This window comes from Bemisia tabaci, chromosome 4 (assembly GCF_918797505.1).
Source record: "Bemisia tabaci chromosome 4, PGI_BMITA_v3".
NCBI lineage: Eukaryota > Metazoa > Arthropoda > Insecta > Hemiptera > Aleyrodidae > Bemisia > Bemisia tabaci.
The window spans coordinates 49496543-49524093 of record NC_092796.1 but is presented as its reverse complement, the minus strand read 5'-3'; the positions used below and the strand labels follow the sequence as shown (position 1 = coordinate 49524093).

At 37.3% G+C, this 27551-nt stretch overlaps 2 protein-coding genes across 2 annotated transcripts in view; both read right to left on the bottom strand.

The window, feature by feature from the left end:
* LOC109042459 (neurotrimin) overlaps positions 1-3878 on the bottom strand; it is a 540449-nt gene extending 536571 nt beyond the window's left edge. Inside the window, exon 1 of the mRNA XM_072299994.1 lies at positions 3403-3878. The gene's annotated coding sequence lies outside the window, so the exon portion shown is untranslated. The remainder of the gene's footprint in view (positions 1-3402) is intronic.
* Positions 3879-6747: 2869 nt separating this feature from the next.
* Usp10 (ubiquitin specific protease 10) lies at positions 6748-27371 on the bottom strand. The gene is made up of 11 exons (XM_019061112.2): positions 27213-27371; positions 24070-24256; positions 22624-22782; positions 19458-20942; positions 18829-19039; positions 17317-17590; positions 16108-16212; positions 15051-15215; positions 13742-13976; positions 11801-11851; positions 6748-10035 (listed from the first exon to the last, which is right to left on the bottom strand). The coding sequence occupies exons 1-11, from the start codon at positions 27228-27230 to the stop codon at positions 9791-9793; spliced, it is 3135 nt and encodes a 1044-aa protein (XP_018916657.2). The 5' UTR covers positions 27231-27371; the 3' UTR covers positions 6748-9790.
* Between the last annotated feature and the right edge of the window lie 180 nt (positions 27372-27551).

The window sequence follows — 27551 nt, the reverse complement described above, 5'->3', positions numbered from 1 at the left end:
AGTCTTTTTATCCATTTCCATCCACCACATTTGTGTTTTCCATATTCAGAATATATCACCTTTGTTTCTCGCATCTCCAGTTGTGTTTTTTTGAACGTCCAGTTTTCTTATTTTGCACGCCGCTCTCCCGAATGATCGCTTAGCGCGACGCCCGCATTGACATCGGATCATACATCTGAAGTACTTCAGATGTGAGAACCGAAGTACTTCGGATGTGAGAACCGAAGTACTTAGGATGTAAGAACTGAAGTTTCAGATGTATGATCCGAACTCCGGCAGCTAGACCTAAAGTGTTCAGATGCTCAATCTGAAAACTTCAGAGATCCGTATGACCTAAACTTCAGGTCCCACGCACGAGTTTTTTTTCCCATGCACGGGAAGGAGGGGGAGTCTACATATTGGAATCGAGCCGGGGAAAACAAAGATCCATCCATATCGGTCAGTCATTGCGCGGATTTCCCCGCCCGGGGTGAGCCTCATCCATTGGCTCGTGACGTCAGCATTACTGCCGCGAAAGCGGAAAAGCACGGATACAATGCTTTTCTTATGGGAGAGAGCAAGTTTTTCTTAATGAATCATTTAAATTTCTTCCTTTTAAATCCTTTGAAACTTTCCGAGTGTCGAAAGGAACGTTTAGACATTAGCATTCAGGGTTTCGATTATGCCGAATTTGTGTTCCTTCAACTTCACAGTTTACTCTGCAGCAGCCATTTTCACACGCGAATCTACACCACCAGATGGCTTGTTACATCGCTGACTTCAGAGATTATTTAAAAATATAAACGCGCAAATTCAGCTGAATTGAAACCCTGGACGCTAATGTCGAAACGTTCCTTTCGACACTCGGAGAGTTTCAAACGATTGAAAAGTGATAAATTTAAATGATTCATTAAGAAAAATTTGCTCTCTCCCATAAGAAAAGCATTGTTTCCGACTTTTCTGGTTCTCGCGGCAGCAATGCTGACGTCATGCGCAGAAGATTCTCATTTCGGTTTCAGGAATGACTGACCTGTATGGATGGATCTTGGGGGAAAACCACTCCGCACCAAGAGGGAAAAAAAGGCGGAAAAATTGTCTGAAGGAGTTTCGGCTTGCTTGTTGCATGTTGGAAACTGAAATTAATAACTAGTAATTTCTGACATCTATGCAGATCCACATGAAATGCACGGCTTGTTTAACACATAAACACTAAATTGCTAATTTTATGGAGACCAATGGGCAGGAAATGGGTGGACAACGGTCTGTTTTCGAAGGTCCTTCTACGAAAAATGTCAGAATAGAACGTTTTTGGGGAGAAATAAACAATGCCACTTGTCCATTTAAGCACCTCTTTCATGTTATGCAAAATGAAAGGATTTTAAATACTGCAAAGCCCTACCATTTATTTGCTCTCCGTTTCACATACCTATATACCTCGCATCCGAAAAGCTTTGGACAACTTCTGTGATGTGTATAAAGCACATGGGCTCAGAACAGAGCGTGGCTACTCTCCTAAAGAGATATTTTTGACTGAGAAGTTCAGTAATTTTAATCCTGTATCAGGTCATCCCGATTTTGATACTGTAGATTTGCAAGAGGAAACAATCTACCAGGAGTACTGTGAATTTGCTCAAAATGTAAGTCCGGATACCTTAGTAGATGATGGAAATTCTGGGAAAAATGCGTACTTGCATCTCCTGAATGCTATTCAAGACTCTGTTGTCCAATTCTTCAGGCATTATCCTTTTGGTTTCCTTCATTTTTACCCACAATTTATTATAAGACTGGTAGCTCCCTCTTATTTCTCTTGTACTACCTTTTCAGACCAGTTATGGAAATTACGTTATTCTACTCTAGAAGACATTCATAAAATAAAATACTTATGCTGACAGCTTTTTGTTACAATTCTTTTGCTGGAGATGGAAACTATACTATGTCCGCTAACCTCCTCAAAATGCGGGTTTTTTATCTCCAAAGCTTCGATTTCTGCATCAGTTAAGATAACAAACAATGCAGGAAAATCTCTGGGCAGTTGTTGCCTGCTTGCCCTTGCTTTAGCAATGCTGTTTAGCAGTAAGGGGCATAATTTTGGCTCATTTTCTCTTGCATCAGTAGTAATCTACGTACAAACCACCAATGCTAACTCCAGAAAGTCAAATGTTGGTACTACTGGTAAAATAATTTTCCAAAGATGCCGACAGTAGTGATAGATTACTTGTTAGTATTCTCATCGAGCGAAAAAAAAAAAAAAAAAAAAAAAAAGCCATTCATCCATGAAAAATTAAAACAGCACTGGTACTGGCGTTTCAACTTGGGAAGAGGGATTGAAGGGTCTTCCCGCCTACGAAAATACTATAATATATGGTCGTTCAAGGGCTGTTTATTTTGCACCAGATTTTGACTCAATACATAGTGAACGACATCGAAACATTTAGCAGAACTGCATTCTTGCATTGAACACACTGCCTAGGAGAGGTGGTGAATATGGACATTATCGAATCGCTGAAAGTGTGAGTAGTAATACCTCGCTGACCCAAAAGGTCCATAAAAATGGGCACCTTTCAGTTTCAAATAAACTGCTCAAATTTTGCGTGAGATTTTCTCATATTCTGGAAAAGATCTCTAAAAACAGATAGGAGGGGCAAGAAAGGACCCTTTACAATTAGGTTGAATGGTCAAGTTTAGAGTGGAAACTTCATGATGCAAGATAAGAGATGAGGAATAGAGTGGAGACTCGAGTGAAGGTGGTTCGTCACGGTTTCTGTGATGGTCAAGCTGGCGTGCCATACATCGCATTGGTTCAGTCGATAATCTTAGCAGGTTTTGAATATTTAGACAAAGAAATAGCCCTGGCGCATGAACTGTTAGAATCATTCGGGACCAAAAATTTGCCTAATTTCAGAGAAATGAAAGCAGGAGACGATTAGAGAGAGAACCTCGCAACCTATCCCTGGGCAGATTTTGCTAGAAATTCAAGATCTGGGAAAATAATTGATTTGATCTGAGCTATATACTCCATGCCCGTTCAACCACTTCCGAAACCTTCACATATCACCTTAACAAACATACCAGAAAAATCCCAGCTGAACAGCCCTAGCTTCCGAAGCAGGCTTTTACATCACAATGATCATACTTTGAGGTAGCTTCGCCTACCTGGCCTAACGTTGAGAATATTGGGAAGTGTGTGCCAGCAGAGTAAATCTACATTGATTCTTAGAATAATGGAATGTAATTAAAATACAATAATGAATCAGAAACTTGGAAATAGCTGGGTACTTAATGATTGTACAAGAGAAGGATAACTTACGGAGAGAGGAACAAAATAGAGAGAAATTCAGTAGAGGGAGGTGCATTAGAACACCTGAATCATACCATGCTTGGGCAGAAATTAAGTCAAAAGTATGTGGGTAAATTATCTCAAACCTTGATTCCAGAACCAAATCAGAATAGAACGATGTTGTGGCCAATTTCAAAGGCATCAGAGAGAACACCGCTTGACGATTCAGGATTCAGTTGAGAGCCGAGTTGAGAAGCCTAGGATGATCAGGATCAATCGAACTAACGCGAATCTTCAATTTTCGTGACGAATCGCGCAAAAATCAACGAGTTACGGACTGCAAATGAAATGCACCACCACGTGCACGTGAGTAAGAACATCACTACATACTCAATGGAGGGTTCCAATGTCCCGAGCCCGACCGCACGCACTAACGGAAAATGAAATATATACTAGTCTTCGCTGAACGCAGCACAAGAAGTAAACGCACTTAGAGAATTGATATAAGAGACTAACTTAGAAGATGCCGGCAGTAAAAGATGAAAACTGAAGAAGTCCTTGGAGGTGATGGAGGAGCTGATGTGCGGAGCACCGATTGATGTTGAAGAATGAAGAATGCGACCACTGCGACCAGTCAGCGCACGAGGAGATACTGTTGCTATGCGACCCCTCCATGCACTGATGCCATATTTCACGCTTGCGGCCGGCCAGCGCATACACACGAAACAATGATAAAAGGCAAGAGGAATAAATAAAAAGATAAATATATATACAAAATAATAATGACAACCGAACAAGAAAATAGCAACATGAGCAAATAACAAACACTAAACCGCAAACTTAACTACCGTACCCGACCTAACATTTTGTATGCTAAGGAACTAAACGAGAGAAATTGGCCCAAAGGACCAACTTAATTAGGGACTCACATTTCTCAACGTTACAAATCCGCGTCCGCGATAGTTTTTCGAGTGAGAGCCCCCTTGAACCCACCTAGGCATCAGGTGACCCAGGTGACCTGAGGGTGACCAAGCCCGAGTGACTCTTGCCAAATCACTTCTGATTGGTCCCAATCACCACCCACGCTCATCAGTCCTCCAATCCGGGAGACCGATGAGTGCCTCGGAAATGCAAGACAACGGGAAAAAGAGAAACTGCATTCCACTGCACCCACCTGCAGCCCTCCTTTGTTTTCCTCCCTTGCGTCTTACGGCAAGTTTCTTAGGGGAACTGCAGTGTTGCCAGATCTCCTCTCCCACTTCCTGGAGGGTTCCAAAGGGACTCTCAGGCCTGCCGCAACTTGCTAAGTTCGAGCACCCTAGCCTTGTCTCTGCGACCTGGTTACATGACAACATGAATGTCATGAGGTATCCTCCTGAGGCACCTGATTACTTAGGTACCTACTCATTATTTTATTTTATATCCAAGACCAGTGGCTACATTTTAAATGGTGTGAAATACTTAGTCGCATTATTTGAAGAAAAATCGTTTACCGCAGAGGATTTTACTTTGAGTTAAAATTTTAAAACTGTACTTAGGTACAGAATCAGTCATGAGTTTTACTCTCCTAAATTTAATACCTACCTAATGACCAACACTTTTTTCCCACTGTGCATTCGTTTTCCAGCAAATAAAGTTCTTTCTGGAAAGGCCTGTCTTGAAGGGAAAATTTTTATCTTCCACACCGTTCTGATACAGGAAGTCTAGTTTTTTTTTCATTTAAGGAAATCCTGATTTCTACTGCTGAATCCTGATTTCATTATTTTTCCAAATCCTGTATTTTTGAGGAGAAAAATTAGGCAAATGTTACTTCACAAAAATAGCTCGATAAAAAAATCTGACCGGACGGCCAACTTTTCTCAAATCCTGATCTGATGAAATCAGGATTAAATCCTGATTGACCTCTATTCCTGATAGAATCGGGAAAACAGGGAAAATCCTGATGCTAGACACCCTGTAATATTATTAAATTTTCGGGTCACTTCCCTCCATCTCAGATTGATCAGAACTAAAAAGTGCAGTAAAATCGGTAAAGTTACCACTGACATGAACAGAAATTCACAGGGTTGCATAAGAGAGAGATTACTCTCCTAAAGAGCATCTAGGAAAGAAAATGTTGGTTTGGAGAAGGATTCTTTTAAGGCGGTTTGAAATGTCATACCTTCCGTATACAAAATTTTGAAGCACTCGGGATGAAGATAAACAACAGGATTTAAGGAGTTACCTTCAGGTATCCATGGCAAATCTTTCACGTATCTAATGCATGTCTTGCTGAAAATTGCAACAGTGAAATGGGAAGCTTTACACTCTTTTGAGGGAAAACACTTTTGGACTTTTACTTCACTTTTTTACACTATACTGTCAGTATTTGAATGAAATATGATAGAAAGTATGAAATTGAAAATTTATATGCTGGATTTGTAGTTTTGCTCTAACTTGAAATAAAAAAGAACTCACTTTAAACTCGAATTAAATCTTTATTAAGAGAAATGACACCTCGTATACCAACTTAAAAGTTAAAAAAATTACTAACTGTCAAAAATATGAGATTTTGCAGGCAATATAAAGAAAGTGACAGTGTGTTTAAAATGTATGCTTGCCTTTCTGGAAGATTACTGTCCTTAGTGATAAAAAAAGACAATATATTGTGTTGAGTAAAAATTAGAGAATTGGCCGAGGCGCTTCTACAACAACAGCTCTATTTTGCATTTTGTTTACTTTCCATCATACACAAATGACACATTTAGAAATGCTGACACTGTTCCAAGATGGAAAAAGAGAAATAGGTTCAAAGAGCATAAGCTGCCAGTGGCCTTTAGGGGGATAAACCCTCCTCTATTCTATCATACCTTGAATTCATGTTTAACAATCATTCTTTGACCGCAACTGATGTACATGCAATCGCTCGTATGATTTTAAAATTCCGACTTAACTTCTCCATCCTCTCTGGAAATGAAGAATACTTCAACTAAATCAAGCCTGCGGGGCGATTATTGAAATGTCATCGACTCTATGTCGCTGCTTACGACAAGACATAGCCCTATCTTAACCGTGCAATATATTGCAATTTGATGTCTTATCGGGCTGGTTTAAATTTAACCCTCTGTTTCAGTATACGCAACTTAACATGCGTGGCAAAACCCGTAACAAACATAACGTTGTACTGCACATTTAAACAGCTTGTCCTCCACCATAGCTTGACTTGGATACTTAAGCTTCATTAAAGTTTAAAAAAGATTGTTTTCTTCTTAAAATAATGCAAGAAAAACTTAAGTCCTCTGCGAAAGGAAAACAGACGACCAAAGGGCTAATAATTTTATTTATCCTTTTAAGCAGCAATGAATAAGGAATTTTATTCGCCTTTAGGAGTTAATACCTATTAGAGGAAATTTTGGGAAAAATGTGTTTCTTGTGACTTCGTCTGACTTTCGCCGACTTACTCGCTTTGCAGGTAAGTATATAAAATGAAAAGATACATAAAGAATTCTCAAAAGGTTTCCATATTTCCTCTTTATTTAAAATTCCTCAAAGCTGCAGGTTCCACCTCAGTGAGAAACTCAATCAAATAAGATGAATTAAAAAACATCAACGATTATGAAAACAATCAATACTATACAAATGAAATATGGTTCTTACAATTTATGAGGGACTGGGAAACTACAAAAAAAAAAAAAAAAAAATAATAAAGAAAAAATAAAGAAATAAATAGGTAAAAGAACAGAAAACAGTAACTTCAATATACAATCAACAATTAACAACAGGTAATTTTTTAACTGTTCATAGATACAGAATTTCGTAAAAAGTAGATACAAATAACCGATTAATCAATCGCTGGCAGGTTCCTCACATAAAGACAATATTTATGAATACCACCGCACACTTGAAAGTTTTTGATAAAATAACTGTATATCAAGCATTCAATTGTATGGTATAGAAAAATACAAAATTTACACTTGCAAACTGACAGATTTTTCACTTTCCTCATAAAAATATACCACTAAAAAGAATTAATCATCACACGAGTTAGTAAAAAAAGGAAAATCTAAAAATATAACTTCATCACGATTAAATTAACCTCTTATGAATGGTTTTATAAGGACTGTTTAGTGGACTGGTAAGAGATGGGCAGAGCAGTAAGCCATACTTTGAGGTGTGACTGTGCTAACAGTTGGGGAAAACAGACGTGTCAAGATACGAAATTTGACTTTTTGTTTTTAGCCTTAAAACTTAAAACAAAATGAAACTTATTCAAAATGAAGCTTCAATTATATCACTATTGCTTGAGGATTCCATCATAAACATTCTCTGTGGGAAGAGCTCCCTGGATTGAAGAGATGCAAAAATTCCTCTTTATCAAAGGGCAAAGCTTTGAAAATTTCTACACTACAGCTTTGGAGAAACACAGGGGTAGAAAAAAGAAGAAACAGATTGGTGGACGATCCTTACAAGCAAAATCAACTAAATTTCAATCCCTAATTTTGGATGCTTCCCCTTCCCTTCAGATGACAATTTCAGATTGTGAGTCACTTTCTTGGTAAAAAAAATAACAATAAAAATTTAAAGAAAAAATAAATTAACACAATAAAATGACTAATTAATGAATACATAAAATTAATATTTACATTTTACAGGCAAAGTACAAAGAAACAATTAAGAGAGAAAGAAAGAACGGCAATCTGTGGCTCTAAGAAGAAAACACATACCTCAGTGAATACAACTACGATATTGCAGGTTGTTTTCTCGGTAAACTACTACAAAATTATAACATTACAACCAATTATCTCGAACAAATACACAGTAAAATGCAAACTGGGTAGAGAAGATAAATAATTAGGGATATTGACAGGTGCCAATTTAATTGGATTAAAATTCCAGTAGAAGGATACACACTTGGCTACATGAGAAGACTATATTGGAGGTGAAGTTCAGAATGTTTCAGCCAATTTAGACCTTGTTCCCTCATATGCCATAATTGTTGGAGAAAGATAATCTAGATTCTTCAGGCAGAAAAACAGGCTTAGAAGAAAAATACTTTCTATCAGGATTCATCAATAATTATACCATGTTCATTTTAGTTCCTCATGATTTGGGGCCTAAATAAGCCCGCCGCACTCATGAGGTACAGCCAACTGAGTAGACATTAAAGGAGTAAAATCAAACGAAAATCATTTTGAGCATGTTAGAAATGTCTAAAATCTACGATGTAGCGCTTAACTGACCAGCAGCAAGCATTTTCATTATTTCCTCTGTCTCATGTGAGCAACAGACCCATTCTGCTACCTCCTTTGTGTGGGTTTCATATGACTTCAACCATTCAAAGTTGGACACATAGCTCTCGGATCAGCTGGTTGTCGTTATCAACTTGAAACTTCCTAGTAGGGTAAATGAAAACCACAGGAACCGCAAGAAAGACAAAATCGATGAAACTTCTCATGATTCCAACTGACCAAATCAAGAGGTACTCGAACTAATACAATCACTGCTTCACTGAGACTTAAGTCAAAGGACTTCTAACTACAGGTTCTTGTAGACAACTTGTCTTGCAACTGATACTTAAAACTGATCTCTTCGCTAACTATATCATTTATGGCAACTGCACGCAAATTGCTGGTAGCCGAGGGCAACTCTCTATGGGTTATCGAGATGCCTGGTACCATTCTTCACATAAATTTTGGTATCACCCACTGCATTCTGCCTTAAGATCATGAAGTACAGATTTGACATTAACACGTTGACTGCCGAAGGGTTTTAGCACTTATTTCCTAGAGGGCACGGAAACGCACGAAGGACGAGCTTCACAAATTTGAACGACAAGCTCTGAAAAAAATCTCCAACAGAAACGACAGTGGTATCCTCTGTCGGTCTTTAAGCACTACTGCTAGTTCACTAAAATGCCGAGAGATAGCGCGCTTCCTGTAGCTCAACTGACTCGGAAAAATCAACTGTGATAACAATAGTTGTTTGGCCACCGAGGAATATATCAATACATCGAATCACGGCAGTCAAGGAGTTAACAGCGAGCCGCTCAACATTAGTATCTCTTACGTATCTTGTTTACTGCCTCGATTTATTACCATCAGTGATTCTTCTACATTGGCCGATACCGATTCAGCTGAAGGGGATACACACGCAACATGTTTGCTTAATTGGATGAAACATTCAAGAAAACTTCCAACATGCTTGAGTCAGTTTACGGAGGAGAATCCTCAAGGTTCACTTGAGAAAAGTTAAATAATAAAATTTGCTTCCACTACTCAATCTATTTTAAGTCATTGAGTGGTTTCCACTGTTGTATCACCAGCATAATACAAAATTCAAATAATGCCACAGCTCAAAAGGTTTTCTACAAGTAGCTTTCAACAACAGCTTTGAATAGTGCTGTCGGTTAAGCTTGCTAACAATAGTAATAATTATTTGGGGTCAGTTTAAAAAATAAAAAATTCAATTTTAACAATGCATTGAGTGTTAGCAAAAATAATATCAACACCCTCAGGAATAGGAGGAACTATTATGGGATTAGGTACATACCAGAGATTATCTATTTTTCAGAGTAGAGTTCACTGGCTGTGACTTGGTAGAAATTACTGGAGTTAATAAAGTATCAATTCTTTTATAATACAGGAGATAAGGTACTCTTGGTGGCTTCGGTTTTAAGAATTCTGACTCATCTATGAACTTAACGTTGGAGTCATCATATCGGATCCAGCTTTCATAACCATGATGGTAGACATCAGCAATATAATGACCCTTTGAGGCTTCTTTTCCTTCATGGTAAACAACTGAAACAAAAGATAGCATAGATTAACTTGAGGTAAAACTTAAATAGGTTTGAACAACAACGCATGGTATCCAAAGCTATTGATATGCATGTTGAAATGCTACAGTTCAAGGTGGCGACCAAACTCAAACATCAACATTTGCAGACTCATTCCTGACGGTTCTTGAAAAACCTTCCGACGCAGCTTTCATTAGTGGTAAACAGTCCTGTTTTTTGGCTTATAAAAGCAATATAAAATATTTGTGCATGTATCCAAACCACTCATACTGGAAACTTCTTGCATAGAATAAATGGACTACGTCAACTGAAGCGAAAGCTCCGTAAGAACCAATGTTAACATTTTTCTTCCCAGGGTCGGTCAATCTTCGTACTTATTGAAACCTGATTTGAGGTTAACCTACAATTGTAAAATTGGAAAGAAACATACACGTTTAAGGAACTTTACAGTACTTCTCCAGATTAGCGGTAAATAAGTGTAAAAAAGTCTCTTTTAATTCCTAAAACCGTCTGTATCCGTTATCATTCCGCCTCTCCAGAACGTCCACATGCCGCTTCCTTATTGACTCAGTTTCGATTCAATAACATATGAGTGGCGGTGGCTTTCGCTTCTGTTGGCATAGTCTATTTATTCTATGCTTCTTGGTCCCTAACCTTTATAAACAGGATTTTCTCTTAGAATTCTGTACCAAATTTTAAAGAATACACTGTTGCATCATCTGACATTTATTATAAAAAGAATCAATAAAACAAAAACAGCATCCTATTGCTAGCAGCACAGATATGCCTTAACAGCATATCAATAGCTGAAGACGAAAAATGCGTATCTTAAGCTATCTGAGTAATCATTTGACGATCTCCAATCCAGTCTCATTTTCGTCAAAGAAAACTAGTCAAAATGTTTCCTTGCAATTCAACGGAATTTGAGTGGAAAGAACAAAGAAAATTCACGAACAAAAATAGAAATGTTGGTTAGCTTTCCTTCAAGATTCTAAACATGATCAGAGATTTACAACATCGCTATCTGATAAGACACATTTTGTAACTTGAAGCACTGATTTGCTTCTAATGCTTATAATATTCACTTTGTGCATGAAGATAAAGATGCTGTCCCTTTCCGCCCAGAGAATAGAGCAATACCAATGAAATGCAATTTGTGCAAGAATTATACACATCCAGCATTGCTGCATTGATGTGAAATTCTCCATTGCAGCTCAGCCTTACATCATTTAGGAAAATACTTAACTGAGACAAATTTAATCTTTGCTATCCAAAATGTTACCACATTCGATACGTTCAATCAGTTTGGCTATGCAGAGGTTGGTCAGCTTGTTCTCAAAATCAAGAGCTCCAAACATTTTAGAGGGCGAGAAATTTTGTGAAGATAAGAAGGATGACAAAGACCCTTTCATAACCACAACCAAGATTCTTGTGGTGTGAGAACAAGTGCTGTGAACCACATCCAAGAATTTATATTGTTCACGATGCATCTGCATTTCCCCAACTAAGTAGCGACAAACTTTCAGGGGTTGTTCTACAGTTCAAAACAAACAGATAAGTCCCCTACCAAAATCCTCTAAGATGCGTGGTTTTCGAGTTACGGGGAGCTCAATTTTTGAAAAAAAATACTGTGCATGTTTGATTATGACGTCACTGTGGCTATCCTAATTGTCAGAACCCAAAAACAATTGTAGTTTCATACAGTCCTCATCAAGAGCTTAAAATAAGTTTTTAAGCTGCACAGCAAGAGAGAAGCTAGAAAAACTTACCAGCAAATAGTTTATACTTTCTATTATGCGTCTTCCGGTACGACATCCATTCTGAAAGAAAAAAAAACCACTTGTCTTAGTCAACAATTAAAAATCGAAGTGAAAAATGGTTGTCTGAATAGTTCAGACCAAACCATCAAGAAAATCCCTCAGGAAAATTGAGTTCTATGTGATGACATTTTCAGATTACCTATACGTTAATTTTTTGAATTGTTAACATGTTATCATTCCAAAATGCATCAGACCAATGAGAATTATTTTCTCATCCCTTCAGGATATTGGTCAAGTTGTTTACCACACTAACAATAAGTCCAGTTTGAAGCCTATTAATTTGCGTTTTACACGGTGCAACAGTAGCAACAATGTATGGAAATTACCAAGTCTTCAGTTTACCTGATGCACTGAGAGAGGAGACTCTCTTGAATCACAGTGCAACCAAGTCGGGTAAATAGAAGATTTCCTTGTCAAGCGGTCAATGATTAGCATTGTAGCTACAAATCTGAGAGCTTTAAACTGCGCTGTTCCTAGTCGATATATCAAGAATAACGAAGAGAACAATAGGGAAAAAGAACTGCATTGTTCATCTCAGAGATGCTCAATCTCAGAGGGAGAAAAGTTAAAAAAACTGATTAGAGATAATAGTTTTACATGATCTGAAAATATTTTTGGTGCATGTTGTATAACTGTCACACAGAGGCTAACAAGACAGTGGTGCCAAAGTTTCTACTTGTCTTCCTTTGGAAATTAGTGTTAGTAAAAATCTTCTATGAGTCGTTTTGAACTCAGCAAAATTGATCAGTTCTACTAGTCACAAAATTGTGTTTTGATGCTTGATTCTTTTAAAATGGCTAAAAATAATGAGATTTGTCCGAACACCAACTTTCTAGTTCAATATTAGCAGACATATTGCCCTTTGAAAAGTGGGGTTTTTGACATCATCCACCGCGGTAGTGACACCCTTAGTTTCCTTCACCTTGCTTTCATCAGTCAGTCTGATGCACATTTGCACTTTTCACTCAACATGAATGTCGGATGAAAGCAAGGAGAAAGAAACCAAAGGTGTCACTACCGCGGTGGATGGCGTCAAAAATTGGACTTCTCAAAGGGCGTTATCTCTGCTAATATTGAACGCAGAAAGGTGGTGTTGGGAAAAATCTTATTATTTTTAGCTTATCTAAAATAATCAAGCATCTTAACACAATTCTGTGACTAGCGCCACTGACCCATTCATTGTAGTTAACTTGTTAAAAAAAGGTTTTAGGAACAGACAGGTCAATGAAGAAAATCAGTGTCTGACCCTGAAAACTATTAGGCTGCAATAAAACAAATTGTTGAAATTTTCGAAATGGGATCAATTTTGAACTGAACGATTTGAAAATCAAGGAAAATGAAAGTTATAAATAAGAAACGTTTGCAACACTGATGGTGAAAAATCATTTGTAAATAGTAAAACATGTAACTGAATAGACTTGTCAACTAATTCCATGCTCATTAAGATATTCTATGTGCCTCTGAGTTGTATAACTAAAACAAAAAAAAACCATATGTTTCGACAAATAAATTTTAAAATAGGTGGTTCAATTGAAATTGGAGAGAGAAGAATATTGCAACTAAAAGAGGTATTATTGGAACACCTACCATTGGCGAATAGTCCGAAATTGGACTACCCCTATCAATTATAAAGTCAGACATTGGAGAAGAGCAAAGCAGCTTCAGAAAGCCTGAATTAGTGAAAAACTGCTGAAAAACCTTGATCAAAAGAAGATAGATAAGATTGCTAAAATACAGATTTACCAATCAATGTCATGCTGGGTTAGCTTGCAATGAAATTTGACAGGGAAGAAAAAACAAATACAAATGCTTTAGAGAACCATACGAATCTCAGCAAAACTTTTCATTTTTAGAATAAAAACATTTCATCAAACTGGTAAATGTACTTACTACTGTTCAGCTCCAAGTCTATTGGACAATCAATGTTTTTGATAATCTTAGCACAAGATTGAGCCTGTTGCTTGAAATCAAAGCACTTAAGATGAAGTAGAAGAACACAAGGTAATTCTTCTAAGGTCATTTTTTGCCATGCTTCCACTTCTTGATTTGTTTTTGAACAAGTCACACCTTCCAACTGATCACGGTCCACTAGCATACCAAGTGCTTCTGATACAGACTTAGCTTTCTGAAAAACACAAATCTTCATTAGAAAAGTGCTACAAAGGTATATTATGATGTAGATAAATAAAAAAATAATACATTTCAACAGAGATAGTCGAGCATTTATCGTTCTCTCACTCCCACCAGAAAGGTATCGTCACATTTGTTTAATGATGAAAAATCTAGATACCACACTTTTTGCAATCATGACTTTCCAGCTTGCTTCCTTGTTATTTCTCAGTGTCAATATTATTACGTTTCTTCTCATTTTCCTCTGGACTTCAAAAATCAAAAAGATGCAAAGCAATAAAAAAATGCACATGCAGGAGGAACCTCCCAAGTTCCCGCCTGCAATCAGGCTTAAACTTTTTTCATCGATTTCTGGGATGAATTCATTTTTAATCCGACTTTTCTTTGTCCCGATGCATTCACAGAACAGAGAGAACAATTCTGAAGATTCCGGTTTTGAGGGATGACACAAATCTGATTTTTCGCCGGTGCACAAGCCTGCGGTAGCAGAAATTAATGTTTCTCAGCAGCACTCATAACTCAATGGATTGCTGAGCAACCACAAGTCACTCACTGCACTAAGTAGGTTGCCCAGCAGAAGTTCAACAGCAGTCCGCTGGGCAACCTGATGGGCAGTTTACTGAACTTGACAATAAATCTGTAATTACAGCAGTTTTTGATGGATTTGTAATTGACAATAATAGCATATTGAAGTAAACCCTGATTCCAGTGTATAAAGTGTGATTTGAGATGTGTTGCTGCTGGAAAATGAGGAGTAGTTAGATGGGCTATAAAAAAGTCTTTTCGCAAGGACTTGGACTCGTCACTGTGTGACTATGAAGCTGAAATGCCGCCAATGAGCCACAGCTCTGTGACGAAAAGCTGGCAATAAATTTTCTATACAGGGCTGCTGAAGGTGCTGCTTTACTTACCAAAATAAATGTGACAAGGAGTCTGGCATCAGCTACAGAACCAGATTATCAGAATTTTTTGTTCCAAGGGAGCATGCTGAATTTTGAAAAAGGATGAGAGATTCATACAATTTGACTGAAGACTTATTATGATGTAGGACAGTAGAACTATGCCTTACCTCAATATCCAATTGGAGGGTGAAGAAAGGCTGAATGTTACATGAAGTGACTCCACCTAACCTTGAAACTTGAGATTTTAATTTTCCTCTGAAGATATCTGATAATGGAGTTCTCTCTACATTTGCATCACGGACGATAGCGGATTTGTTTTTGGCCTTGACTCGCTGAAATTGAAGTTAACAATAATGAAATTGACTATTAATCTAAAACAAGTTCTAAGATCTACAATTATGACTTTCCTCAGGGAAAGGAACCTCATTTATAGGTCAAAAATAGACTTTAAGGCTTCAAGGATGTTACAAACCGGCAAAAAAAGTGAACTTTCATAGGTTGCTGAGCCTATAAACTGGACTAGATCAGGGGACAAACAGAGTGAGGAGGAAATGTAGGAAGGAAAGGAATCCAGGAACGTGTTGACCAATGATTATAAAAAAAATTTACAAATTGTAAAATCTTTCAGCCTGTTTGCGGCATCCAGGACCCTAGATGGCACAACTCTCAGTATAAAGAGACTCTGTTTCAAATTATGTTTTTAGTAGAGTATATTTCATGAGGCAGGAAACTCAAAAATACAAAAATTGTTTATGCTGACTATGAAATTGGGGAATTCATTTGAGAATTCTTCGACGCACTCATCGTTACTTTTTGGCGTTTTCCTTTGGAGGATAAACTTCTTTCTGCTGAGACTGAAGTTTACAACAGATCTAGTACATTTAAGCAATATTGACTCTCTTCTGAATCTATTCCTTTTGAGATAGAGTTTGAATTCTAAGCCAACACACAAGTGGAGTACAAATAACTGAGCTACGAACGTACTTTCTTTTGAAATTTTTTCTCCTATTTTAGCATAGCTGCTTCAGCAGTTGCCTGCTGTTGGTCTATTTTGAAGCAACTTCTTGCAGTAGAATTAAAATATCTCCACCGTGGACTCAACGATCTACCTGCGAAAGAAAGTGCTCCTAAGATATGAAAATTCTTGTCGTTCACTAAATGAATTCTGCGGCAAAATCAATTTTGCAGACTACAGGTGGATTGATGAAAATTAACTGTACTTACTTGCCACTCCGCGCCATGATCATTCTGTTGAGATGCGTCACCATTTACCAAAATATCACCATTGCTTAAAGTACTTTTGATGGAATCTTCGCAATATTTTTGAAGCTGGGGAAGAAAAAGTGGATGAAAACATTAATGAAGTTATGGTTGCAATTTTGATCAGACTCAAAATGAGTTTGAAAGCATCAAAATTATCAAATGAGCCGACAAGTGAAAATATGTACTTGATAAAAGTTATTTTCAGAGAAAATGTGAAACTTTTTGTTCGCAAAATATATGATCAGTTACAGTTGCAAATACTCAAAATTATGATGAAACCGAACTAAATTTATGTTGATGATATTTATGGAAAGGTCAGTAGACTCTGTATGGACACAACAAACCTTTCAGGAACTCAGTAATCCACCTCATCATTTTGCTAATCCTGGGGAGCTATTCCTTGCTATGGGAGCAAAATAAGACAAAACATGGCCCTATCTGTGTCATATAATTTATTGATTTTTGATGTCTTGACGTACTGACATGTATTGCAACAATCAGCTGACAGGTCACCATAAAATGATATTCATTACAGGAGTAATGGAAAAATTCCTCTCATACTTCTAACCTAATTCTAACCTTCAAACATTTGCAACTGCATCTGCTCTGCAGGATCTCTGGTGGAACATAGGTTAGAAAATAAATACAAGAGCAAGTCATTCTCAGCATTATTTCTAGTCAATATTCTCTGTGGGTCGATTGATGAAATTTACGTTGGCACAACAGGACATTGAAATTCAATATACAGCATAGTTGAGATGGAGCTTTGTCTTTTCTTGTCAGGCTGACTCAGTTCCAATGACTGGCTCACTAGTAGGGGTTTGACAGCATAAAGAAAAAGAAAGAGGTCACATTTCAAGCCCCTTGGCTTTCATGAAAGCAGACGCTTTTTGTCATCGAATTTCTTGAAAAGGGTGTAGTTTATGGGAAAAAGTCATTCTATAGTAAGGGTTTGAAATTATCCTTCAGTGGAACTAAACAAAAAAACAGACATTATAGTCCGTTTTCCATACTTCGAATTTCCGGTTTTGCTGGAATATTAACATGTTAGGCCCACGTGCATCACAGGGTGAACAAATTGTTCATTGCAACCACCTCTTTATTATCTCTATGGTTTAACAGTTGATTTGAAAAATAAAGGTTTGAAAAATATACAAAATGAAGACATACCTCGACCATTTCATCATTGAGTCCATTAAGAAGACAAGACAGAAATTCTTCAGCATCTTCCTGCCGACCTTCAACATTGAATGAACCACCAGAGTCACTGTTTAAGGAGGCTAACATTTTATAAATAAAACTAGGTTCAAATGCTGGATCAGTTTTGGGATCTGATTCAACTGGATGATTTTTGTTATGTTTCTGAGCTGAGGGAGGAGAGGGCTTTTGCTTACGAGGTGTGACACTATTTGGTAAAGGTGAAAACTCATCAACGAAACTAACTCTGTAAACAAACAACAATAAATTATTAGATTTAATGCAATAGCAATGCATTCCAAGAAAATTTAGTATGAATATCTTTCTATGCATATGTACATAGAAAATAATATAATAGGTACAATTAACTACGACAAAAACACAATGGGAACTTTCTCCGATTACATGCTCTCCCATCATGCTATACCCTTGCATCCAAACCACAAACTCTTCTAAGGGCTGAGGTTTCAAGAAAAATCGTAAATTTCTCAACAATAATACAACTCTGGCAGGAAATTGAGGGAACAAGTTACAAATCTCGGATCTAAAATTTGAGAGCTAAGAGCTACTAAATTTCTTTGCATTCATAGAAGAAAGCTAAACCTGCCTCCGGTATAAAAGCTCTGATCATTCATAAGGACTTATTAGTTCCTACAAAGTGAATCAATTTCTTATCAATGGCAGATATGCTGTTCCTCCGTATACTGATTTTTTAGGGCTAGATGTGGTGAATTTCATGCTTACAATTCATTTCGATGGGAGGAAAAAAAAAGATTTAATACTAGAAAGAGTTCCACAATACTCCATAGCCTGAAAATTTTCCCCCGACTCCCCTTGCTGTCTTCAACATTTTCACACATGCATGCCGTACAATCTTATATACCAAATTCTTGAACTTTACAAATGAAGACCACCAATTTCGCAATTTTCAAAATACCACTTGACTGAAGCCAAATGATTCTGGTCAAGTGTCTTGACTAATTGATTCCTTACAAATGTATTCAAATTCCTTGACCTTTTGAACTTCAAGACCGATTATTAAATAAGCTTAACAGGTTTTAGAGTTTTTTATTCTTGCTTAGACATGACATAACAGTTAAATAGACCGTATTCGATAACGGTTCGATGGATCGTTTGGTTCAAAACAATAGAACATAACCTCAAACCAAATTGTAAGGATTTAAGTTGGAAAGGCTGAAAATGAGAAAGTTCCTGACAATGTCACTTTGTGTTGGCATTTGATACTCAAAAGAATAAAAAATCTGTTACAAAAGACCCGTTATCTCAGATTTCTGAATTTACTTTTGAGGCTATGTTTATGTTTTGAACCAATCGATATCGATAAAATCTCACTCGTTTGATGTATCGAATACGATCTATAATTCTTGAACTGACTAAAATATCTAATCCAATTCAAGACTTGAAAGATGAGGAGAGGAAAAAGGGGGGAAGGGAGTGGGAGAAAGAGAGAAGCAAGGTACTTACAAACTACTGATAAATGGTATTGAAGATTCTGTAGGATTCTGTTTTGAATCTCCGAGTACTGAAGATATTGCCTTCAGTAAATTGTACAGGGGAGGGCAAGCGAGAAGAGCTTGAAGAGTTGCGTTGATGTAACAGTAGCTGCTTCGATTGTTCAATCCTCTGGGAAGAAGGTTTACAACTTTATGATCCAACTTGTAGGTAGATAAAAGCTCTTAAAATATAAGCATAAAAATAACAAGGAAATTAAACAAAAAACTGAGATAGACCTTCAAAAACTAAAATGTAGGGAATGAAAGCATCACAAAATAAACTCATAATAAAATAACAAAGAATAATTAGGTCGTTCTATGATTGAAAATTAACCAATTTTTGAGATATTCGATAAGTTGAACGATACATGAACAAAATTTTCTTGGTTTTTCTGATTTTCATTACGGATTATTGTGTTGAACTCATGTTGGTTTCAAACGAATATTTGTAGACTTTAAAAACAGAATTGAAAAAGGTTCCTACAAATATTTGAACTGGTTTTTCTGTGACTAAATTTTAAATTTAAAGGATTCATAAATAAAATCGATCTTATAAAAGCTCAAATAAATAAGAGATATAAAAATACAATGAAAACTCACCAGCAATTTTCTGAAGATAAACATCGCTTGAGCTAGCAGATTCGCTTTTCTGTGACTTAGTGGGCGCCCCAGGACGATGCTTTGCTGCACTTCGCGGTGGTTGAGGCCGTGGCGAAGGCTGTGTAAGTTTACTTTTCATTGACGCAGTCGTGTCTGAACTGCCAAGTTTTGGATGAGAGGCAACATGTGACGTATCAACTTGGGTAGGATTTTCAACATTTACAGAAAACACGGTTGGAGAGGATATCGGTTTCTTTGTGCCGCCTGCAACCAATGCTGCCCATGATCGCCTTGCTGGAGCTGCTGCTTCAGCTGGGGGTCCGTTCATAATAGGAGTCAAGATATCAGACTTTTCAGATTTTGAAGAATTGGTGGTAACACTTGCAGGTGCAGCTTCTTTTGCCTTGCTTATACTCTTCACATTACTGTCGTTCGTATCACTGGACATGGTGATACTGCTTTTGCTTGTGGAGCAACTACTTGAGATTGGGGAGTGACTACTACTAGGTTTACCGACAGCACTTCCTGAGTCTGTTTTATTAGTAACTGCTGGTTGAGCAGTGTGTGCAGGCAATGAATGGGATGATTTGACACCAATGTCTGCAATATTACTGACAGAGTTTTTAACGCTGGTAATGGTTTGACTAACACTTACCCTACTGTCCGAAACCTTTAAAATGGGCTCAGTTGAATTTGTCGAGACTGATACATTAACTCTAGATGAGTCAGGCTGGAAGGTAGTTTCACTTCTTTGGACGATCGATTTGCAGCTACTAACACTATTGGATTTCTCATCATTCACAGCCTCTGACAAAGCAATTTCTGAGGGATCATCAGAAATTTCACTACTTTTGACTACGTCATCTTTGATGCTAGTGAAACTGTAGTTATTATTGTTATTAAGGTTACTGCTAGAATTTAAACTACTATTTACATTACAACTAATATTAGTATTATCTTCAATATGATTATTGTTATCATTATTGTTATAAGGCACAGCATTTCCTACAGACACGACTGGAACTTCTTCCAAATAATCAGACTTCACTAAAATATTATCAGCAGGAGACATTTCCAACGGCTCATGGGTATGTTGATTGATTGGGAGGGGTGGTGAGCAATAGGCTGGTTGATAGTACATGGGTGGATATGAATTAACCACTGTAGGTAAGTACAAGGGACTGCCGGTTGCGTGTTGGGCGGTGCTCATTGGAGCTCCAGGGAGCTGATTCGGAGGGCCAGGAAAGTATGGATACTGATACGGGTAGAAATATGGCGGATTTTGCGGTGGAGGTTGATGCGGCATAACATCCACTGCATCAACGTTAGGCTGTCGATGTCTGATACCCATTTTTGGCATTCCTTTGATACCCATTTTATTGTTTAGAGTACGTCGCGGTTTCTGAGAGCTTCCATTGATTTCATTTGAGGGTGTCGAATACATTGGTGTTTGGGTCACTGAGCTGTACACATGGTTAATGATGCCTGAAAACAGAAGAGGAGAGGAGAAAATATTAGGCTTTACTAAAAGGAAATGAATTATTTTGCATTTTTTGAAGGTCGTCGATTGACTGCCTAACATTTGAATCTTTAGTCAAGTGATATGGCTTAGATAATCAAGTTATGGAATCTTTTTGGACAATTTTACCATTAGTTAATTTAGTCTTTTCAGCTTTTCCTTCCATCGTATTTGAATTTTGTACTATCCAACACAATCCTACATATGGACCTCGTTTGAGACTTAACGTAATGATGAAATTTGCGGATGTTATAAAAGGTTTGCGGGGCAGCTCAGTCTCTTTGTGGCCTTGAACTGGTGTACTTTGCCCATGATCTACTTATTTTCAGCTACAAAATTACATTCGTAGGGGATAACAGAAGTGTGGACAACAAGGTGCTTAACCCTTACCACTCATGTGTCGGATGTGGTCCGACATTTTTATTTTCCCGTTCCGATCATGTGTCAGACCTGATCCGACAAACCTGTTCACCTTGCGTAAGCTCATGTGTCGGACGTAGTTCGCCGCCTCTGTCTTGTGCAGCGATCTATCGGAAGTTTGGAGAACTACGTCCACAGCTGTCAACAACTGCGTCATCGCGCTGTTTTGCGCTAAATTGCGCCTAACCTCTCTTGCGTTTTCAGTGTTGTCGGCCCTCCAAACTGCCCTTTTAAATATGATCTGGGGGAGAGGTTAGGTGAATTTAATTGATGAGTGGTAAGGGCTAAACTTCAGAGAAAAAAAACCAGGCAGGGTTGAGGTAGAAAAGTATACATTTTGAATGAGCATTTGGGGGTGCCCAAGTAACAATTTTATAGAACTACACAACGGGATTTAAGATCAGAAATCTCATGAAATCAGAGAATCGGATCAGAAATTTCATGATTTTTGTGTACCTACTTAAAGATTTCCATCAACCTCTTGTAAAAAGAGAGGATTTTTTTTTAATAAAAAAAAAACCATTGTATTATTTGATGTGGTTGTTAGTAATTATAAAAAAATCCTTGGATCTGACAAGAAACTTAGGAACTTTGAGATCTACTACATTAAATGAGATTTCCTTTTCCAGGAAAGCTGAAGAATGTCTGCATGATTAGACAACAAGCACTTTGGGCTTAATGCTCAAGTTTAAGTGTACTGACCTATCAGACAGTTTTCAGAAAGCACATACTTTTTATATTCTTAAAAAATTACATGAAAACTAGATTCATTCGAAAGCAAATCCTCCATTAATTGAACGGACAAATTTTGTCTGCACTTCTGCAAGTTAATTTCACAGGAATATTTTAGTTCACGTTTATTAACCTAAAAATAATGAGGACTCTAATTATTCATTCCTCAATTATCTTTTCTTTGACTAAATTGTCTTATAAAAGCAATGATTTTTCTCAAAAGAATTTTAGGGTTCATTAACTTCCCACCTCAACTTTCCTGAAAACAATTTTTTGACTTATCTTGTACAGTACCCATAATTTGGAGTTTTTATTTCCACAGTATGGACGCATTTAGGACCTAAAATAATTTTTCTCCGAGAGGATAAGTCAGGTTCATTGAAAAAGTTGAGAGGAGAGCTTTAGGAAAAAGGAAATGGCATGTTTCATAAAGAAACAATTCAATACAACTACTAGCCTGCAAGTAAGTAGAAGTTGAGCGTTTCAAAATAATACCTGGCGAGTAATTCTGCACCATGATAACAGATGCTGCAGGGATCATGTTGGACGCTGACTGATAGTCAACTGGCTGCTCAACAGATTCGCATCCTTCTTCAATGCCCATGTCACAAGATTCAGCCTCATAATTTATCATCTCTCCAGAATTATCAGGTTCTATAACACATCAATCAACTTCGTTGTAGTAAACAGTCACAAAACATTTTGTATTATGTTCCTGCATTAGGCAACATAAAGTAACAGAAGTCATTTTTATTAAAATGCTCTCCATAAAAATCGAATCTAAATAAGAAAGATTATTTGTTCAAAATGTGATATTGTCCAGTTTCAGCAGCAGTGGCCAATTAAACACTTGTAATTTCTATGCACGGGATGTATTTTAATGTTATTTTGTATCATGCCCTTCCTCACCAGCAGCTGCTTGTGGGACACTAAATAATGTCACTTGGTAAATTGTAAACCAAAAGACATGGCCTATCCAAAAAGTATCCCTACTAGCTGTGTAGTTCAAAAACTAAGACTTAATCTTGGTCGCATTGTAGAGGCCAACTTAAAAGCCATTGGTTGAAACCAGGGTCTACACATTCAGTCAAATAATTATCAAGTTCTAACAGTTGGAGTGAAAAAATTGAGAGCTGTTTATGGAGCATTTTTCCTGACCTTGTCTGTCATGATTTGTCCTCACTTCTCTCCGAATCCTGGAGCTAATTTTCTTCTTTCTCAAGACATCAGCCACTTATTCACTTTTTCATGCTCTCTTGCCAACCTGTGTCTCTTTCATACCATAGTATATGAATATTAGCAAAAACAAAACCAAAACTATAATCGCTTAGAGGCTGCTGCATAAATCTCCCACGCAATGTGAGATTTCATCAGTTAGCATACAGGGTGGAATCAGATGGGCGGCCAATGATTCAGTTCAACATGATCAGACTTACTCTTACATTTTCAGTCGTGTTCAGTTGTTTCAGTGTTCTACTTGGACGGTATTGCTACGTAACCTTCAGTTTCTCTTGATTTTTTTACTAAACACTGTGCAAATTACATCAATTTCAGAGATGTCATGAGAAAATATACTCACCAGTCAAAATCAGTAGGGGTTTCCTTTTTTTTTCTGCTTAAACTGTTTTAAATTTCCCAATTTTTGACCAAATTGATTATTCTTGGTCATGATCAATAACATCTGAGTTGATCTTCAGAATGAAATCAAAAAGCCTCTAGCTAGCGTGGTTTTCGAATTACAGAGCTAGTCCCGGTGCATTTTGGACAGCCTGTCTCCTCAAATAAAAGAAAACAATTTTGGGTATCCTGAGAACATTTTCATCACTCTGCTGATAGACGATGGAAAAAAAAAAACGGAGCAATGAGAACTACATTCTCTAAAATTTTCAGTAAAAGCAAATTATAATACAAAAGAAACAAAGCATACAAAAGGAGACTGACCATACTGCTGTTTGTGGTTCCACTGGACCTCATCAACAGACTCCTGATACGGATCAATATTGACAGGCAAGGAGACTTGCCAAGGCAGCTGAGGGTATGCTGCATTTGGGTTCCTTGAGTAGAGCACAGACTGGACATGGTGTCGTTCTTTATCACCCAAGTCTGACAGATCAAGGAACTCCAACTCCTGGAAAATGAAAAAAAAATTAAATTCATGATGACATTGAGAAACAAATTAATAATTGAGAGTTCAATGAAAACTGATGAAAGATAGGGCATTGAGAATAAACAGCGTTTGAGGAAAATTGCAACACATAAAAATTTTGGGTCATATGAATGTGGGCTCAGGAGTATGAGGCACAAATTTGAAAGTAAGTATGCTCCTCATGCTTACATCTTGGACCTAGGAATGCAGAGACATGATACGTAAGATACAATTAAGTTTTCGTGGAGATATCATAGAATAACGCCGTTGCTGAAAGTCTGCATCTAAGTTACAGTCATAGCTCCCTCTTGATTGTAAGAGGATCTCATAGGCTTGACAGGGTCGCTACTGCTCCTTGTAATTACAGGAATGGGGTTAGCGGTTAGCCTGTGTATTCTTCTGGTTGCATAAGTAAAACAGAAGAATTTTAAGAAACAGTTTTTAAGGATTTAATAGGAATGAACGAGAAATCTTAAAGATGCTTCATGGAAAATAGAGATGGTCCGTAAATACTCAGACGTGCAAGTAATTGCAATGAGTTAATCAATTACTTTCAGGAAGATATACTTAACTGTATTAGTTGATGTTAAAACTAAACAATTCCATTAATTCTGATTATGCCATGAGGTTTGTAAGAAACCTTACATTCCTGGGGTCATCACATATGATAGATAATTTATGTAAAAATACCTACCAATAAACAAAAAAAGGGGGAAATAATGTTTGCTTTACCATTAACCAGTTCTACACAATTAGCATTAGACACTCATTGTATTGTTGAAAAAATCGTGCCCTTGGGCCGGGATTACATGGTGAACTGTGAGTGTAGGAAATTAGCCTATGCTTAACATAGAAAAAAATTGGAAAGAAAGGGGTTTTTACTTAAAGTAAAACAGTTATACCAGAGCGAAAGTAGTTCTAATATAATAGTTTCCATTAAAAAAATCAATTCTTGAAGGATTCTTAAGATGATGATCCTAATCATGAATAAAAATTTTATAGGAACCAATTCTTCCTGCGAACCCTCACCTGTAGACTAGTAATGATGGTTATCTGAGATATCAACGAAAAAAGCCTCATCAAAAATATCTCTGCTCAATAGAGATGAATAAGAATATTTATGCGGAGGAAAGTTACTGATTAGCTGATCTACCTAAGTAGCTGATTGGAAGCTTAAGAGAAAAAACTCACGTACTTAATTGATACGATACTGAGAGATCTTCAATGCGACCCAATTTGCAAGATACCTACTCTAGCACAAAATTAATCAAGTATAATGGCATTCAATTGTGAAAGTATGAAAATCTCCTTCATGCGACTACTAAGTACATGTACAAAAGGAAAAATGAATTTTGGTTTCATAGAGATTGATGATTCAAGTCGATCCCAATTGATGAAACCCACGGCTAAGGTAAAACAAATGAAGCATTATTTTCCAAAATATTACCTAAATTTTCAGCAATTATTCCTCATTAATTTCAACCTTGAGGAGGGGAGAGGGAGACAAAACTTCTTCTTTTCAAAATGCTTCAAGTGCCACACAAGTGGGAATCATATGCTTTATCCGTCCGAGCCCCTCTCCCCTCTGGTCCTTCCGAACAACCGGCCACAAGCAACTATTGTTGGAGAGAATCAAGCTCAGGTTGCTTGGCCAAGAATTGAACCCGGGACCTCCTGACCATAGATTCAGCGCACAACCACTACACCGTGGGTGGCCAAGATGTTTACCTCCTCTTTTCCTTAAGGAATTGATAAGGAGGGGGTGAAAAGCAGATGTCAGATTAAATGTAATGATAAGAGTTGGCGGATTGAAATTCAGGGTTAAGGATTAGAAAACCAGCTAGCTAAAGTGACCAAAGTCAAGAAGAATGAAAAAAAAGGAAATAAATTTTGTTCGAATTGTCATGGAAAGTATTGAGAGTAGAGGGTGATAACTCCAATGATTAGAGTTTTAATCTAAGCACTGCAAGTAAGTGATGATTAAGTACAGGGCAAACAAGTTGTATAGCCTTAAATACATTTAAAATTTCTTCCACATTCATCCTGCGCATGTACAGCAAATAAACAAATTACTTTGAGTACGTATTGAATGGTGCTAGAATTCCGCCAGTTTCATCCCACTACAACAGAGGTAAATCAGTAGAAAAATTGGGCAACTTTTTGATGTAAAAAGTACATTGGATGCTTCCACAAAGAAAACCATAGAGAAAACGCAGTAGGAAAACAAGAATAAGTAGATCTAGTTTAAAGATAGTGCTGAAAAACAGCTCAGATCTGAAACTTTTATGGAATGATATGAACCAAGCAATGATTGGAAAGAAATCAATGACTGTGAAAGCTGGAGGCTTAGCAAAAAGTGATAGCTGCTAAATAGGATTGAAAATTGATTTAAAAAAATAACTGAGTGTAAAAGTAGGTGGAAAATGAACAGCTTCAAAAAGCGCTGAGATGATACATGACTAGGCAAAAAGTGCAGCAGGCTTTTCTATGATTGGAAGAATGATTTGAGTTCCATGATCGTTATAAATATGTTGAGATGAGCATGAGAATAGATGACTTGAGGAGTAAAAGCTTAGGAGATTAAATTAAAGTGTTTAAATACAATTTTAGGCCTTGTCCTAGGCAAGTCACCTAGGTCAAAGACCTTACAAAATGTAAATCTCATCACAATGACATTGGGAGTTTTGAAATGGGCTGTTTTGAGCAGTTCATTCGTGGTGTGATCAAACAAAAGAGATATGAGTCGTATATTTGGTAATTTTACCACGTGTGCCGCACACAGGCTTTAAACGACCATCTTGAAGATAGGATACCTCGGGATCATCGCTGCATTCCCGAACGAAACACGATTTGCGGTTAGGAAACGATTGCATTGACAAAAGCACGCAGAATTTACAGCCGCGCGAAGTTAGGGGATAAAAATGAAATTAGCACTAACCTCAGAAAGTTGATCCATTTTTTAAAATAAAAGATTAATCCATTCTCGAGATTAATGAACTCATGACTTACACAGTTCCACTACCACCATGATGAAAATTTACAGCTTAGAAACACTGAAACATAGATACTACGTTCACACATCCGTTCCGTCACCGTTCCGTTTCCTTTTCCTTACTGCATCGAAGCCGGGAATTTGTAATCCTTCCTGTGATTGGTAGGTGTACTTTCACATGAAACGGAACTGCCAATCAGAGCTGTACATAAGGTACTTCGTCAGCACGCAGTCAAGGCACGAATACAAATGTGACGGACCAATTTCTTCAACCCAATCATCCCA

What these genes read in the sequence shown, in the direction of transcription:
- Usp10 (XM_019061112.2), bottom strand. An exon ending in ATACCATTTATCAGTAGTTT is followed by an intron (nt 17,591 to 18,828) that starts GTAAGTACCTTG and finishes GTTTGTTTACAG; the next exon opens with AGTTAGTTTCGTTGATGAGT. An exon ending in ATCATGGCGCGGAGTGGCAA is followed by an intron (nt 15,216 to 16,107) that starts GTAAGTACAGTT and finishes CTTCAATTTCAG; the next exon opens with CGAGTCAAGGCCAAAAACAA.